Source organism: Schistocerca cancellata, chromosome 11 (assembly GCF_023864275.1).
Source record: "Schistocerca cancellata isolate TAMUIC-IGC-003103 chromosome 11, iqSchCanc2.1, whole genome shotgun sequence".
Classification (NCBI taxonomy): domain Eukaryota; kingdom Metazoa; phylum Arthropoda; class Insecta; order Orthoptera; family Acrididae; genus Schistocerca; species Schistocerca cancellata.
The window spans coordinates 67477090-67490193 of NC_064636.1; the positions used below are offsets into that span (position 1 = coordinate 67477090).

At 42.1% G+C, this 13104-nt stretch overlaps 2 protein-coding genes across 2 annotated transcripts in view; both read right to left on the minus strand.

The window, feature by feature from the left end:
• LOC126108207 (ankyrin-3-like) overlaps nt 1-4682 on the minus strand; it is a 413426-nt gene extending 408744 nt beyond the window's left edge. The window contains exons 1-2 of the mRNA XM_049913443.1: nt 4675-4682; nt 4360-4613 (exon numbers count right to left, since the gene is read on the minus strand). Coding sequence (XP_049769400.1) covers nt 4360-4613; nt 4675-4682 — 262 coding nt within the window. The remainder of the gene's footprint in view (nt 1-4359; nt 4614-4674) is intronic.
• The window catches only part of LOC126108878 (speckle-type POZ protein homolog), a 231171-nt gene that overhangs the window by 159846 nt on the left and 58221 nt on the right, over nt 1-13104 (minus strand). The window lies entirely within an intron of this gene.

Below are 13104 nucleotides of genomic sequence, written 5' to 3' on the forward strand. Positions count from 1 at the left end.
ACCTCCTGCCCATCACATCACGTTGGCGACCCATTGTCACGTTCACTTATTCTGGTGCAGCGGAAAATTATAGTTACGTTTTGATTTAATACTATTTCATATCTCCAGTGCTGTACTGTAAAAAAGGGGAAAAAGAGAGAATTAGAAGAAAGGGAGTTTCTGGGAGGTGCCAGAACGTGTTCTGACCGAAATTAAGCCCTGATTCAAGGTACATGTTGTTGTGGGGATATGCTACTGTTCGCTATCTCATTGGCCATTTGTTTGACTTCCAAATTAGTACTACATTTATCTGCAAGGCTACGATACTCTGTTGTAATGTGAACAGATATAAAGAAAGAGTTTTGTGTGTGTGTGTGTGTGTGTGTGTGTGTGTGTGTGTGTGTGTGTGTGTGTGTGTGTGTCAAGGGAAATTAGGTTAGCCTTAGCACTGCCTTCTGCTTTATTACATTGTTTGACTGGTGACTAATTTTAATACATAACTAATATTTAATTAATAAGACTTGCTTTTGTGCTGGAGAACATCTGTTCCTCACTCAAATGTTTGGTGTTGGTTATACTCTGCTGGGGTGTTTCGGAAACGAATCCCAGTCTGTTTGTTCTCTTCCCATTAGGTTATCTCACGGTCACAACTTTCTCAAAAATTCCTCAGAGAGGTTTAATGCAATCACTGACTGCCATTTATGGTGGTCGGTGGTACCATTACAAGCACTCCCTTTGGAGGAGCCCTCCTGCACTATTCCACCACATGTGGATGGCTGACTTGCTGCAAGGCTATGCCCTGTGTTCTGTGACATTTGTGCGTTTGCTTCGGTATCTCAGCATTTTCAGCTCTTAAGGAGGGAGGCAGAGCTTTAGCTGGTAAAGACATTTCCAGCTGGAGTACATCACAACCAGACACACACTCTGGAGTCAGGTATTGAATTGTAAGGTGTATCCAGGAACAGATGTGCACTCAGATCACAATTCAGTTATGATAATGACTGAGCCAGATCGCTGGTCGATCATCAGCAATCGGCTTATCTTTGGTGCGTCCCCGGGCATGAGCATCTTTGCGTTTTCGGCTGGGGCGCGCGAGACGGCGAGAGGCAGTCGGTTTGGGGCGGCCGGTGAGACTGGCTGAGTTGTAACTCGGGCGTAAGCACATGTGTGATGTCTGTTACGCTGGGGCTGTTTGTGAATAGTGAAACTCCTGCAGCGGTTACTGGTTGCCTGGAAGGCATTTCGTATAAATTGTGCCAAGCCTCGCAGTGAGAGGGGAGTCCGGAGTTGGCCTAGATGTTTGTACAAATTGAGGTGCTTGTGTGAGAAGCACGGTGTGGGGCTGTTTGTTGCTTCATCCTTCTGGGAGCCACCGCAAGCAGATGTTTGGTCGGAATGTGTACAGTTTGTGGTGAGCATAGTGTGAACAAGTTCTCGTGGGATGTGCTCCCGGCCTGACTTTTGGCCTTGTTATTTGTGGGCGCCGACCCATTGTCTGTTACTGCTTTCGGGTGTCCTGTAAGATTTCACAGCAAAACTGAGATTTTGGGGCATTCTGTGTTTCTGGCTCAGCCTCCGCCTAGTAAGGGGAAAGATTTGGAATTCCTTAATCCTGTAGTTTAAACATATAAAAAAAATTATTTTATTCCCGTTTGATACCAGACAGATTCAAATTTTGTTTACCTGGTTATTGGCTTAACTCGCACTTTTCACGCACTAAATCAGCTGATATTGAAAATTTTTTTTTAATTATTGCTGTTTAATGTCAGACAGATTCAAATGTAACTTCATTTATGTATTTGAAATAAATGCGTTGGATTGACCTTAATGAATTATGTGCAATCTAAGTAAGAGATCCAGTCCTTCATTAGTTCTTAACAGTGGCGTGTGGTCTGGGTTGTGACCCCCATACTCGGACCAGTTTGTGAACTAAATTTTAAGAGAATTGTTATGAGAATTCCGTGTGTAAATAATAGGATACTGAAGTACACAGGAATGGAATAGGAATTTTAACTTCTTTGAGGCTCTAGATATGCGATAATAAATGGCAATCACATGAGTATTCACATTTGTCTGTGTAATCCATGAGACAGGAGTCATAACAACAGACTGCCAGAGAAACACCATCCAGGCACTACAGCAGCAACCAAGCGCCTATAAGTGCAGTAACTAAACAGCTCATGAATAGAACTTATTGAAAAAATAACAACAACATGCAGAAGAATGGAAGACGAAGGTGACAATCTGTTTGAGAAAACTGAATTTGGAGTAAAGGATCGAGGGATAGTGGAAGGGATGTTCAAGAAAAATCAAGAGATCTTTATTGGATTTGCAGATCTTTACATGACATTTGACAGCATGAAACAGTGAAAGTGCATGAAATTTTTTTAAAAGGTACATATAAGATATATGGAACAGCAGGTAACAGAATATGTACAATAATCAACAAGAATTGGTATTCTGAATTAAAGATGGTTAAAGATAAGGATGCAGGTAATCTCCACAAATGTTCAGATGAACACTGAAGAAACATTGGTGGAACTGAAGAAACTTATAGCAATTTAATTAAAACTGAAGGTGAAAAGGATATCATTTATAAAATTCACTGGTGATATTTCTGTGTTCACTGAAAGTCAGACTGAATCACCAGAATTGGTGAATGTAATAAACAGTTGAATGAGTGCCAAATTAGGATTAATGAATGGAAGAAAGAGGAAAGTATTGGGGTGTGGCAGAAATAACATTGGTGGCAAAGTTAACAGAATTAAGGACCACACAGTAGACCACTTGTAGGGACTCTGGTACACGTGATGCTAATTTACACTGAGGGTCAAAGCACGGTTGTTGTAAGGAGTAATGTAGCATGGAATAACAGGAGATTCCTTGCAAAACAAAGTTACTAATATCACAGATAGGCCTTAATTTGTGTTAGACATACCTGAATGTATGCTTGGAGCACAGTACTGCATAAAAATTAATCATGGATTATGGAAAAACAAGAGGGGAATCAGAGTTGTAAATGCGGTGCTATTGATGGATGTTTAAACTAGGTGAACTCAACAGAAGAACTATCGAACATCTCTGCAGAATAGGTGAGGATAGTGTGATATGAAGAAAACTGTGACAAGTACAAGGGTCATCAGAGTAAGTTATATTTGAAGGCATCAGGGAATAACCGCTGTGGAACTATAGGTGGTTGCTGAGGTTACAAACTGTAGGGAAAGACAGAGATAGGAATGCATGTAATTGTGGACTCTGGGAGCTCATGGCACTGCAAATCTGCTGCTCAGACAGACACACATTGTCAACATGTCTGTGGTTACCGAGACTGGCTGTTACAGCAGTGGGGCAACCAAGGTGGTCCACACCCTGGCAAGCTGAGGCTCTGCTGGCGTTTGCTTCTGTTTGGTGATTGCCGAGTATGTTTCTTGCGACTAACAGAAACTTTATAGCAAATTACTGGGTTCTGTCTCCTCTCTCATTCCTGACAAGCACCAAAAATGGTCTCATAAATGTGTGTGCATGAGTGACCTCTACTAGACCATTACAATACATCTAAAGTAATAGACATTTATCTCATCTGACAGTTTACACATTCAGTGCACTCATATTCTCACCATCACTAAATTTTCTGGGCATGACATTGTCTGAATTATTGAAACTTCCTGGCAGATTAAAACTATGTGCCGGACCGAGACTCGAACTCGGGACCTTCGCCTTTCGTGGGCAAGTGCTCCACCAACTGAGCTACCCGAGCACGGCTCTCATTCTGGAAACCTCCCCCAGGCTGTCGCTAGGCCGTGTCTCCGCAATATCCTTTCTTTCAGGAGTGCTAGTTCTGCAAGGTTTGCAGGAGAGCTTCTGTAAAGTTTGGAGGGTAGGAGCCGAGGTACTGGCAAAAGTAAAGCTGTGAGGACGGGGCTTGACTCGTGCCCGGGTAGCTCAGTTGGTAGAGCACTTGCCCACGCAAGGCAAAGGTCCCGAGTTCGAGTCTCGGACTGGCAGACAGTTTTAATCTGCAAGGAAGTTTCATATCGGCGCACATTCCGCTGCAGAGTGAAAATCTGTCTGAAATATTGTTGGCATTGGTTTGCTGGTCTTTGCGAATAAGACACTGAACTGTTGACAATAACTATTTTTCCTACCAACCTATTCTTAACTAACCTCTCTCCCATGATACTATGATCTAGTCGTGGGGATACCACCTCTGATTGTATATTTTGATTTTATTCCCAGTTCACTTTGCTGGCCCTCATTAAATCTAGACTGAGCATTTACACTTTGCTTTTCAGTATTTATATCTTATCTACCATATAATGGTGTGTGTGTGTGTGTGTGTGTGTGTGTGTGTGTGTGTGTGTGTGTGTTGAGGGAACTCACCGCATTTGAGAGACAGTGGCCTCATCAGGTGGAGGAGTCGTGGGCCGCGCAGCAGCAGGTGTCTGGCGAGGTGCGCTGGCAGAGGTGGCGGTGGCAGTGGTGGTGGTGGCGGTTCTGGTTGTGGTTGTGGTGCTGGTGGTGGTGGTCCTCGGCTCTGTAACGACTGGTGCACTGCACATACAGAGAGGCAGGGTGTGAGCTGGCTGGGCGTGTCCTCGTGGGGATGTGCAGGTGGCTCACTGTGGCCAGCACTGCTGAGGGACCACCCACACAGGGGATAGGGCTCCAGTTAATACAAATAGCTAGGTTGGATACGCCCACATAAGGCACGCGATCTCCACACGATGTGCTTACTTCATCAATTTCTTAGCTACTGGTGCCCCCAATACTTATCTTTTCACATTAAACACCTATCATCATTCCACAGCCGCAATACCAGATCGGATACGTCTAGCATCTTGGCTGTACCTTTACATAATACAAAATCTTTCTCTGTGTCATTCTCCATCTCAGCCATACGACTATGGAACGCGCTCCCCTGTGATCTGCGTCTTATCCAGAACCACTTAACATTCAAGAGAGAACCCAAGACTTACATATTAGGGACGGTATAGCCACCATTGTCGTGCCCTCATCTTTTTCTTTCTCCTCTCCATCATAGCTTCGAATTTTAACATTCTATTTCTCTTCCTCTAACCTATCTACCTCTTCTATATCTCTTTCACCCCATTCTATCGTCTTATGTCTCTGCTTGATGAGAATAACTCACAAGCTGCAAGAATATAACGAGAAAATTCCCAACTAGCAATAGGACTGACATTCATAAAAGAAAAAATATGTTTACTTTCCTATACATAGTCATTACTATTATTATTATTCTTGATTATTATAATTATTTTTTATTGTTATAATTATCATTGTACTACTTTTATAATCTCTAATTTTTTTTCTGTAACATTAATACTGTATAACATGTTATATGTCCTTAATGTTCTGTAGAAACTGAAATTTGTTGAATCTGAGTATGCCTGGTTAGGTGTAAGAGAGGGCCTGAAGGCCCTAATCTTGCCAGGTAAAATAAATGCATAAATAAAATAAATAAATAAATGAATTACCAGTAAGCTAATAACAATCAGTCGTACCATCTGAGTTTTCCACGGCAGTCGCTCAACCCCGTCCAACAGGTAGTTCAAATCTAGGTGCAGCCAGAAGGTACATACAATGCCCAATACTTGCACAAAACATAATTACAGAATTACTGGACATGTTAGCTCAGGTGCTATCGCCATCAAAACTATCCAAACAGCCTGAATTCCACTCCACCTAAATTGTATGATGATGATGAAGTCCCATATTCCTTGACAGAGTGTAGGGGAATGACACATGCACCCACATAATGTTACTGTCTTGCAGTTCGTCTGATCTCTTTTCGATATGGACATTCCACTCTACAAAATGATTACTACAAGACCCCACTTGAAGCAACTGATTTGTAACACTGAGTCCACAATCAGACTAATATCACGATAATGTGAATATCAAAACCTGTTATAATTAGATGGCAGCTTGTAAACTCAAGTTTATTGCAATAAATGACTTTTTGGAAACTAATTTTCAACTTGAAATTAAGTGACGAAAACATTTGTATTAAGACTACCATCCAGGATTCCAATTGAGCACCTATTGTCTCTGTTAACTAAGTACGAAAGATCTTAAATATCATTTCAGCCACAGGTAAGCATGTGTGTGTGGGTGTATGTTGAAATGTTGAAATGACTTGGCATTGTGTTCGATGATTCAAACCTAGCAACTAATAGGATTGTTAACTAAGTGCAATAATACATTACATATCCAAATATAGCAAAATGAGAATCTGAACTGTCGAGAAAAAGTATTTTGTTCCTTTACTGGGATCTGAATCCACCACCTCTCATTGTTTTCTAACCACAAATACATGTTAAACATCAGCTTAGTTTAGCTGTAGCAGGATGTGCCCATATATGAACTGGAAATAACCTAACGGAACATTCTGTGTAGGTTGGGAATCTATCCCCATGTGCTGCATGCACCATCGTTGTTGACTGCACACAAGATGATGTTGATTATCGAATTCTTTTTCGCCACTTGCTATGAGGTACATGTTTTAACTTTTCAAGCAATCATTTAAAGTTTTGTGTGACAGACTTTAAAGCGACACCAGGTGTCATAGTTGACAAGACATGCAGAGGAGATAAAAATCAAAATTGCTTTTCTCCTCTGGTTTTATGTACACGACACAATGAAAATCTTTGCAGACAACCATGAATACAATGGATGCTAATAACTATGGACATATCCATGGGAAGAATTTCTTAACACAAAAGAGCTTCATTACACCAGATGTGTACTGTTACATTCTGAGGATTCACATTAGCCTTTGATTTTACGTTTTTTGTCAGGACCAAACATTTTTGTTTTTTTGAAGGTAAAGCCAAATACACTCCTGGAAATGGAAAAAAGAATACATTGACACCGGTGTGTCAGACCCACCATACTTGCTCCGGACACTGCGAGAGGGCTGTACAAGCAATGATCACACGCACGGCACAGCGGACACACCAGGAACCGCGGTGTTGGCCGTCGAATGGCGCTAGCTGCGCAGCATTTGTGCACCACCGCCGTCAGTGTCAGCCAGTTTGCCGTGGCATACGGAGCTCCATCGCAGTCTTTAACACTGGTCGCATGCCGCGACAGCGTGGATGTGAACCGTATGTGCAGTTGACGGACTTTGAGCGAGGGCGTATAGTGGGCATGCGGGAGGCCGGGTGGACGTACCGCTGAATTGCTCAACACGTGGGGCGTGAGGTCTCCACAGTACATTGATGTTGTCGCCAGTGGTCGGCGGAAGGTGCACGTGCCCGTCGACCTGGGACCGGACCGCAGCGACGCACGGATGCACGCCAAGACCGTAGGATCCTATGCAGTGCCGTAGGGGACCGCACCGCCACTTCCCAGCAAATTAGGGACACTGTTGCTCCTGGGGTATCAGCGAGGACCATTCGCAACCGTCTCCATGAAGCTGGGCTACGGTCCCGCACACCGTTAGGCCGTCTTCCGCTCACGCCAGTGGTCGGTGGAAGGTGCACGTGCCCGTCGACCTGGGACCGGACCGCAGCGACGCACGGATGCACGCCAAGACCGTAGGATCCTATGCAGTGCCGTAGGGGACCGCACCGCCACTTCCCAGCAAATTAGGGACACTGTTGCTCCTGGGGTATCAGCGAGGACCATTCGCAACCGTCTCCATGAAGCTGGGCTACGGTCCCGCACACCGTTAGGCCGTCTTCCGCTCACGCCCCAACATCGTGCAGCCCGCCTCCAGTGGTGTCGCGACAGGCGTGAATGGAGGGACGAATGGAGACGTGTCGTCTTCAGCGATGAGAGTCGCTTCTGCCTTGGTGCCAATGATGGTCGTATGCGTGTTTGACGCCGTGCAGGTGAGCGCCACAATCAGGACTGCATACGACCGAGGCACACAGGGCCGACACCCGGCATCATGGTGTGGGGAGCGATCTCCTACACTGGTCGTACACCACTGGTGATCGTCGAGGGGACACTGAATAGTGCACGGTACATCCAAACCGTCATCGAACCCATCGTTCTACCATTCCTAGACCGGCAAGGGAACTTGCTGTTCCAACAGGACAATGCACGTCCGCATGTATCCCGTGCCACCCAACGTGCTCTAGAAGGTGTACATCAACTACCCTGGCCAGCAAGATCTCCGGATCTGTCCCCCATTGAGCATGTTTGGGACTGGATGAAGTGTCGTCTCACGCGGTCTGCACGTCCAGCACGAACGCTGGTCAACTGAGGCGCCAGGGGGAATTGGCATGGCAAGCCGTTCCACAGGACTACATCCAGCATCTCTACGATCGTCTCCATGGGAGAATAGCAGCCTGCATTGCTGCGAAAGGTGGATATACACTGTACTAGTGCCGACATTGTGCATGCTCTGTCGCCTGTGTCTATGTGCCTGTGGTTCTGTCAGTGTGATCATGTGATGTATCTGACCCCAGGAATGTATCAATAAAGTTTCCCCTTCCTGGGACAATGAATTCACGGTGTTCTTATTTCAATTTCCAGGAGTGTAGTTCAAATGTCCATCCAACCATCCTGTTTTAAGTTTTCCTTTATTTTCTTAAACTAAGCAATGCAAATACTGTGACCATTCCTTTGAAATGGCACTATCTATTTCCTTTCTAACATTTGAGAGCTGTAGATTCTACTTTGTCTCTAATGGTCTTGCAGTCGATGGGATGTTTGACACTTAATTACTTCTTTCTTTCTTCCTCAACATTTCCTATTGAATTAAAGTGCCGCATGATGGCTAATTGGTCACATTTCATGACATTTGGCAGTAATCGATTGAGCCATACTGGTAAACCACCACATCAAAACAAACCAACTGCAAATGAAAAAATTATTTCCTGACGTAATTTCTTTGACACACTTACCACATACACGCACAAAATAATAGAACAGAACAAACACATTTCCAGAATACAAAAGGACTCACAAGCTGAAAACTTACAAACACACACTGACAACACCACACAGAAAAGAACCAGATGGTACACCATGACCTACACACATAAGCAGAGCCAAAATAAAAAAAATACCACACCATAACACACACACACACACACACACACACACACACACACACACACACACACACACACACACACAAATGCGTACACAAACAGATCACAGATACCTAAATAATTACACTCTAAAGTTTCGCAGTAACATTCGATCTTTGGTAAAAAACATTTGACAGTCGGCAACAGAAACCAAAACATTGCATTGAAACAATCTTTCAGTTCATAGTGCTGTGGAGTGTGGGAAAAAACTGCAAATTGGCATTCATAAGAACAACACCAAAAATGCAATGGGAGTGTAATATGTAAGAAATTGTCCACACAACCTGTAAGTACAGTTCAAAACATTACTACTTAATAGGAAATACCAACCACCAGAACTGTTTATAATCTATAGGCACAGTGACAAAAATGTAAATTAAATAGCTAACATATGTACATATTCCAGGCCACTGATAACGCCTTGCAGAAAATAAACTCGAAACGCGTATGGCACTAAAATTGTGTTTTATTCAGTTGCTGTCATATGGTCCATAAGTAAAAATCATCAATATACTGTGATGAACAAAATACTTCATGCAGCATTTTCGAAGGTTTAAACAACAATTCTTATGACCTTCAAGTGTACAATATTCAATAAGTCACTCCAAGAATATTTTATAGCTACAAATAAAAAATTATGATTGATAAATATACTTATTCCAACCTGCATGAGAACACGTCAGACAAAAGTCTATGATATTATGCATGAATCTACTTGTTTCAGTTAAATTATGGGTGGTCCTTTCAGGCTACATGCATCAATGTAGTATGCTACATGAGGAAAAATGATGGACTTTCTTACGCACTTGCACGGTACATTTTTAGGCCCCCTTTTTCCACATGGAATTTATATGGAGGGATTATCTGTGCTACATAAGCTACATTTACTGAAGACAAGCCTCATCTTTGCCAAGATTGACGGTGTTAATAATAACATAAGAAATTATAATAATGAATGATCTCTTCAAAAAACTATTATAGTGGATAAACATGGCTGCTTAGTAGCTTAATACCACTTCAAAGTAAAAAATAAATTCCTTCTGAAATTATAATAAAGGGAAGCCACTTCAAGAATAACAATGGATGCATTCTCAAACAACAATCACTGCCTATGGTTGACTACCTTATATATCAAATGCATCTCTTCTTTTAGTAAAATTATAAGCCTGTATCACAATAATAAAGAGCTAGAAATTAATTAACGTTCCTTGACACAATGCCACACTACTGCAGTTATAAATGTGACAATGATCCCTGGAGAACATTCTGGAAGTTTGATTGATACTTGTCGCTGAGTTGATTTTGTACGCTCTAGCGTTGGTGTAACCTAAACTCTTACCAGATCACAGCAGCTCAGGTGGGAGAAAACACTTCCTGCAGAAATTTCTGTAGCCTACAATAATGCCAGTAGTGCAGCTGACAATTATGTGATATTATTTCAGCGATTACTAAAACAACTCTAAAGTACACATTAGGTAGCTGAGGCAACTAATGACCATTGATATGGATTAACAAGGAAAAGAATGTTTTGTAAAGGCTGTAATGAACCTCCAGGGAAACGGAACGCTCATCCAGTGAGGAGCATCCTTCGTTAACGGCAAAACAGTGGCACTGCATTGAAAGTAGTTTGGTGGTCTGTTAAAATTGCTCTAGCTTCATTTGCTTAAGCTCTGTGTTCGTCACTGATCAGCCAAACACTTAACAAGTATTAACAGACCCACTTTGCCTCCGGTGACTTCTGTTGAACAACGTAAGGTTCCACTTTCCTTCCTAATCTACAATAAAGCCGACGCTCCTTCACTACCTGCTGGAGGAGAGTCGGTGTATGTTGGGCCATGACAGAGGCCGACATCCGGCTAGTGGAAGCTTACCATTAACCTTTCTTGCACCAGAAATTTTATTTAATCCCTGAAACAATTGTCATGTAAAGTCACGGCACACTTATTTGAACTTGCAATGTTGAAAATGTTGGTGCTGAACTGGGAATCTAACTCAGATATCTCTTTCTGCCATTTTGAACACTTTTCGGACAATACAGTTCCATCGATTTGTTGGGTCCCCAACATTCCATAGTTATCCAGGTTTCAATGAAAGGGGAAGGTCTGGTTTTAAATACTGGTTGGGTACAAAAATTTTCACTGTGTGATTTCAAGTTGTAGCATTCGCACTGCAAGTAATATGTGGAAAGCAATAATGATTTTTAGCATTTGTGCATGCAACGTCAACAATAACAATTGGTGCCCATTTTGACTATGAAACAGGCAGAGAACGTTTTATCCTATCATTTCAGATTTATAAATTTCACTCCTAGTGGCTGGTGGATAAGTATTTGACAGGTGTGTAGCCAGTGGTGATAGCATATACAGGGTTAAGAGTCCCAGTCAGCACAGAACTTTTCCTCGCATAATTTCTAGTTCAGACATGAGCATATCTCACTGGTGGTGAAATTAACCGACATTGTGTATCTATATGTGGCTAGAAAACAACATGATATATGCTGGGTTCGAAATGCAGCAGGGGAATACTTTGTTGTATAATCATTTCAGTTTCATCATCCCTCTAGCGGTGAAAAATTTTGATACATAAAATTATAACATTTTATTGTGCTTCATTCACAATCCCTGCCCAAAACAAAACTTTATGCCCCATCATATCAAGTTTGAAAAAGTGCATATGATGTTACATGTGGTTAAATTGATAGTTAAGATCTGTAGTGACCGGATTGGAGTCCTGGATCCCAGTCCATTACAAAAGCATGTAGTTTGAAGCTGAATCTTGCTTTTTGAAATGTCATTTATTGTAGTTAACTTGAGTTTACAAGCACTGAGGACCGCCATCTCTGGTAAAGGGCTTTCTGATATTTACATTACTGTGGTATTGGTTTTCATATGGACGATAATAGACAAAGCACAAGAAAGTTATGTGGCTGCGTACAAACCAGGTAGAATGCAGTTCAGGAAATTTGGCTGCTTCTGAGCATGGTAACACACACATATAAATTTGACAGGCACGACACTCGTCTGATTGTGAAACATTTCGATTGTAATTAATGTGATACTTTGATCATCAGACATCGTTCAAAACCTGTTTTAAAACTGGTCTTTGAAAGGTACAGGTAACTAAATGGTTGACAGCGTGTTTCAAATTGAGCTGGAGAAGGAATTCAGTACAGCGGGTAGTAAGGCACGGTGAAACCCGTGATTTGACAACAGAAAGAGGCTGTGGTTGTGCAACAGTTATGTGTCATAACAGTATCACCACATTCATCTAAATTTCATTCATTAAATACGGTTGACAGGAATTTAAGTATTTTTCAAGTGAGCATCCTCACCTTGTAAGCACACATGAAACCATGGGGTAGTTAAAGTAAGCTGTGTCATTCCCCAGTGATGGAAAAACACACACTAATGTGTGTGTGTGTGTGTGTGTGGGGGGGGGGGGGGGATGAGCAATGTTTGTGATTGATGATGTAAGTTGTGCTGTGAACTTGCTACTGAAATAAAATTAAGTTTGTCCTCCACATACAGTAGGTATGAATGGTAAATTCCGTGAGAATTTGATGTCTATCTAGAAGGGCTGGCATGAATACAAGGGGGGAGTAGGATGAACATGGGATAGTGAGACATCCTCCCCAAAAAATGGGAAAACACTGTATCACTTCACTGTGTGAAGTGGACACTGTATGAAGTAAAAAATAACTCTGCTTACACGTGGTTTTATACATCTTATTTTAATTATTGTTAAAATCATAGGCACCTGTGGTGTATAAAATTTGAGTGTGACACTATGTATAATTTTGAGAGGTTGGGGGGGGGGGGGGGTCGAGTGGAATCAGTGAAAGACAGAGGCAGTTCCAGAACCAAACATTGTGTATCTGTCTGTAACTGACACCCAATAGTGTGGGAAGTATGAGGCAGTGAACTAGGTGAGGATCACGACAAGAATCTATTATACATCATGAAGATAATTTTTAAAATGTACACAAAGATTACTGCTAGTAAAAAGATTCCCGTTAACAAAAATTTTTTCAAACATAAGAGCTTGAGTCATTTCCCACAGC